The following is a 5,000-nucleotide window of genomic DNA, read 5'->3' as shown; positions in this document are numbered from 1 at the left end:
AAAAGCACTACACTATATGAAATACCTTTGTTGAAAGCTTTTTGGATGCATAGATTTCACACACGGCGAAAAAGGGTATTTAGTATGCCTATTTCTATCGTAGCAGACTTTCGAATCATAATGATGATTATGATAATACAGACTGCAATGTTATGCACAGAACTTATAATGATGTAATATCGAGTTTTATCAAATGACAAGAAACATTTTTATAACTATTTCGGGCCTTCATTTCTTCATTCTTTTATCAATTATTCATTTATTTCCATATTCGTTTATTTTCCTTTCATGTATTCATTTTTCTATCTGTTTATATGTTCATCCATCCATTTAATTCTTTACTTATTCATTCACTTACATTTCAATTCATCTTTACATTCATTTATTGATTTTTCTATCCAAATTTTCACTTATAATATATTCATTATTCATCTTTTTTTCACCAAGGGCCAAGCATGGACGCGAGAAATTCCCGCTCGGGCAGGAATCTGACGAAGATCTTGAAGAAAACAAAAAGAGGATATGTCGTGTATTACATCGACGACCATCGACCCCGCAAGACGAGGTGAGGGTGAGGGAGAATAAATAAATGTGTATAAATAAATATAAATGAGGGAGAATAAATAAACGGAGAGGAGGTGAGGGTGAGGGAGAGGAGGAGGGGGAGAGGGTGAGGGAGAGGAGGAGGGAGAGAGGGAGAGGGAGAGGAGGAGGGGGAGAGGGAGAGGCGGAGGGGGAAGGGGGAGGGGAGGGGGAAGACGAGGTGAGGGTGAGGGTGAGGGAGAGGAGGAGGGGACGAGGTGAGGGTGAGGGTGAGGGAGAGGAGGAGGGGGAGAGGGAGAGGCGGAGGGGGAGGGGGAGGGGGAGGGGAAGGGGGAGGGGAGGGGGAAGACGAGGTGAGAGTGAGGGTGAGGGAGAGGAGGAGGGGGAGAGGGGGAGGGAGAGGGAGAGGCGGAGGGGGAGGGAGAGGAGGAGGGGGAGGTGAGGGTGAAGGGTGAAGGAGAGGGGAGGGGGAGGGGAGGGGGAAGGGGGTGAAGGGAGGGGGAAAGGGAGTGTGAAGGAGGGAGGGGGAGGGGAGGGTAGGGGGAAGGGGAATAGAGGGAAAAGGGGAGGGGGTGGGGAGGGGAGGATGGAGGATGAAGGGAGGGGGAAAGGGAGTGTGAAGGAGGGAGGTGGAGGGTGAAAGATGAGGACAAGGGGAGAGGGACGGGAAGGCGAAAGGATGTACAGTATTTTCGATAAGCAAACTTAGATTAAGTTTTTAAGAGGGAAATAAAAGCTTTTCAATATTACAATAGAAATTAAATTTCTTTTCGACAAACCATTTTTTAAACATTTCTTCTTATTTCTCTGTTCTCCTTCTTTTTTCTTCTCTTTTCTTGCTTATTTACTCACTTTCTCCTCTTCCTTTCATTTATTCTCTTCTCTTCCTCTACTGCAGGGGTGGCCAACCAGTCGATCGCGAGCAACTGGTCGATCACAAGCCTGTTTTGTCGATCACACTACTGCACCTGTTAATAATTCGTCCTTCAGAAATTGTCATGCAAATAACTGCAATAGCATATCCAAGTACTCATGATACTTGGATTACTATATTTCTCTTTTTTCTGGGAATAAGTTATATTTATATTTATTTTGATGGACATGTCTGAACAACATTTAATCATAAGTTTGAATCTTAAGCTGGCAGATCGCATCAGGGTAACTGTAGAAAAAGTAGTTCATATCTCACAAAAGGCTGGCCACCCCTGCTCTACTGCTTTTTCTAAAATACTATTCCTATAATTACTATAACAGCTGGTGTTTTTTCCCTTCTGCTCCTCCTCCTCAATCCCCTTCTTCTTCCTCCTCCTCCTACTCCGGCTCCTCTTTTTTCATCCATTCCCTATCCTTCTCCTTCTCCTCGTCCTTCTATTTTTTCTTCTTCTTCCTCCTCCTTCAACTTCTCCTCCTCCTCCTCCTCCTCCTCATTATCATCATCATCATCATCATCATCATCATCATCATCATCATCATCATCATCATCATCATCATCATTATCCATTTCCTCCCCTTCTTCTTTCATCTCCTTCCTCTTGTCGTTGTCGTCTTCCCCTTCTTCCTCTTCCTCTCACTCTCTTCGTCGTCCTCCTCCTCGCCCTCCTTTTCCCTTTTTTCTCCCTCCGCCCCTGCCTTTCTCATCCTCATTTTACATCCTTTCATTTACCTCTTCCCCACCCCTTCCCTCTTCTATCCTTCCATCTCTATAAAACACTAACACCCCGCTCCTCCACCCACCCCGTTCTTGCCCCGTTCCACCAGCAGGGAAATGTCGCTCCGTCGCTTCATCACGTTCCTCCTCTGCCTCACGTTCCTCGGGTTTATCGCCGTTCAGTACGTTCTCATGAACAGGTTCCTCCTCAACCACCAGCTGGCGAAATCGACGATCGTGAGAGGTAAGTTGGAGATCCTCGTTCTCGGTGACACGGGGAAGGGCGTTCCTCAGGAGGGTTATAACAAGGTGCTTAAACACAGGTAGCCTCACCTGGGAAAGGAAAATAATGATGGCGGTTAATGGAAAGAACGGTAATGATGATTGGGATGACAGATAATAATTCACAGGGAGAAACAGAACAGATAGTGTAAAATTGAAGTATAGGTGAGAAAAGGAATAGATGTAGTACAGAGAAATAATATAAAGAAAAGGAGTACTTAGACATGGTATAATTCATGATGATAATGGTAATCAGAAAGGAAATAGCAAGTGGTGAGGAAAATGGTGCAAATCACAATAAGGAAAAGAAAGAGTAATGATGGCGAGGAAATACATAAATTTTAGGATAACCTTTATTATACAAAAAATGTAATAATGATGATGATATGGATAACAATAATATGATAGTGAGAGCGAAGATTATAATAAGAATGTTAATGATAATGATAACTATAATAAAAGCGATGATGAAAGTGATAATGATAATGGCATAATGATGACAATAATAATGATAATGTTGATAAGGGTTCATAATAATGATAACAATGATTATAACAATTGTAATAATAATGATAATAATAATACCAATTATGATGATAATAATTCATGATAACAATAATGACAATGAAAGAAAATTACAACAATCAATATGATTTCTTTGCAGGGCTTGAGATTACAAAAAACGCACCTTATACGGAACAAGCAGCTTTGAAAAACCTCTCGAGAAAAGATGTCACACTCTACCAAAAATCCCCAATTGGGAAAGTAGACTCGTATCGCACAGGAAACACAACAGCACCTTCGAACGTGGCGAGGGCGCAGAAACCAGACGAACAAACGATTTCTGTCATTGAGCCTTTGGGATACAAAATGGCTGCCCAAGATACTCCGCCTTTGGGAGAGAAAATGGTGGATCCAAAATTAGTAGCGGGTTCAGTGCCAGGTGATTCAGGAGCAAATAATGTTGATTTCCAAGCTAAGGATGATGTTGGAAAGCACGATGAGGCGCTGCCAAAGAGTAGTGCATCAGTATCCGCGGATCACTTGGAAGATAAGGTAATTGTGACGGGAGACATTCAGGTGCAAAGCAATGCCGAGCTTCCGAGAGCATCTTCGAAAATGATGTCAACTCCAAAGCATTCTGTGAGAAAAGTGCAGAACGCTCCTCAAGAACTGGTGTTCTATGTCGTAATCTGTAAAGGTAATATTGCTTCTATATCGTATTGCTAATATAAGAAATATTGTTTCATATATATATATATATATATATATATATATATATATATATATATATATATATATATATGTATGTATGTATGTATATATATATACATATATATAGATAGATAGATAGATAGATAGATATAGATATAAATCAATATGGTCATATGTGCACTGTGTTTTCTTTTCTACAGGTCACCCTGACAACATCATGACGGACGTGAGGCGGCAAATGAGGCAGTGTGAGGTCATGCTGAAGTCTGCTGTGGCTTTCACAAATTCTCTACTCAGGTATGCTAGGGCACTCATTTACTCTCGACCATTGTCTCTCCTAAGAGCCATGCTGAATGATTATGATGGCGATTGTTAGGATTTAGATTAATGGCGGTGATGGAGTGGAGATGGTATAGTATTTATATTTACACATACGGTAAGATGTGAATAACAGGAATTATTCAGCAGATCTTTCCCTGACAGCAGACGATATACTAAATGAAATAATAAGCTGGGAAAAGTTTCCCAAGCCACAGTCATTTGCATTAATAAAGGCGAAGCACTCCGCAGGTTCATCGTGTGCACGGACGCGGTCGAAGTCTACCGAGTGTTAATCGAGGTGACGTCCATGTGGGCGGCCGAGCATCGCAACCGCATCGTTTTCGAACGGCGTCCTGTGTGGTATCCTCCGGGGCGCCCCGACCTGCAGGACGTCCGCTGGCCGTGTTCCACAGCCAAGCTCTTCCAAGCGTACCAGTTCCAAGACCTGGACGCTGTTATCTACATCGACACAGACGTTCTATTCCTCGTCCCACCGGAGAACCTATGGCAGGAGTTCTCGAAGTTCGACAGCGTGCAAGTGATGGCGTTGGCGGCCGAGGCCTCCGCCGATCCTTGGGATCCCCCGCGGCACGACCAGGCAGGTGGAGGCGGGGCCAAGGAAACCAGTCATGCGCCCTGCGTGGCCTCTGTGCTGATCTGTCATAGCGCCTCTAAATTGTTCAGTTTCCCATGCACTTTGGATGCGACACACTTACGCATTGTTTCTTTTTACAGCAAAGACGTTAAAACAAAGCTTAGTAATATCACGTGATAGCATACCAAGGTAGAGAAACATTTTAGACCCATCGAAACCAAGCCATGAAAGGAGATACCAGTTATGCCTTGCCTTTTTTCACTAATCGGGCTCCGTTCCCCCCTGCCCCCTTCCAGGAACCCCGCCACACCCCACACGGCCTCAATACCGGCGTCATGCTCATGAATCTCACCCGCATGAGGCAATTTCCGGGCCGAGGGTGGATAGGCGAGGTCG

The 5,000-nt window shown here is 43.8% G+C and overlaps 1 protein-coding gene across 2 annotated transcripts in view; it reads left to right on the top strand.

Moving 5' to 3' along the window:
• The window catches only part of LOC113809170 (glucoside xylosyltransferase 1), an 8,270-nt gene that overhangs the window by 1,905 nt on the left and 1,365 nt on the right, over positions 1-5,000 (top strand). Inside the window, exons 2-7 of one of the 2 annotated variants that reach the window (XM_070130680.1) lie at positions 448-565; positions 2,305-2,435; positions 3,138-3,674; positions 3,889-3,985; positions 4,259-4,607; positions 4,901-5,000. The exon at positions 4,901-5,000 is cut by the window's right edge and continues 77 nt beyond it. In XM_070130680.1, the coding sequence (XP_069986781.1) occupies positions 456-565; positions 2,305-2,435; positions 3,138-3,674; positions 3,889-3,985; positions 4,259-4,607; positions 4,901-5,000 (1,324 nt within the window). In that variant the 5' untranslated portion in view covers positions 448-455. Of the gene's footprint in view, positions 1-447; positions 566-2,301; positions 2,436-3,137; positions 3,675-3,888; positions 3,986-4,258; positions 4,608-4,900 lie in introns of both variants that reach the window. The other variant, XM_070130679.1, reaches the window with a different exon arrangement.

Source organism: Penaeus vannamei, chromosome 15, assembly GCF_042767895.1.
Source record: "Penaeus vannamei isolate JL-2024 chromosome 15, ASM4276789v1, whole genome shotgun sequence".
Lineage (NCBI taxonomy): Eukaryota > Metazoa > Arthropoda > Malacostraca > Decapoda > Penaeidae > Penaeus > Penaeus vannamei.
This window is presented reverse-complemented; position numbering and strand designations above follow the sequence as displayed.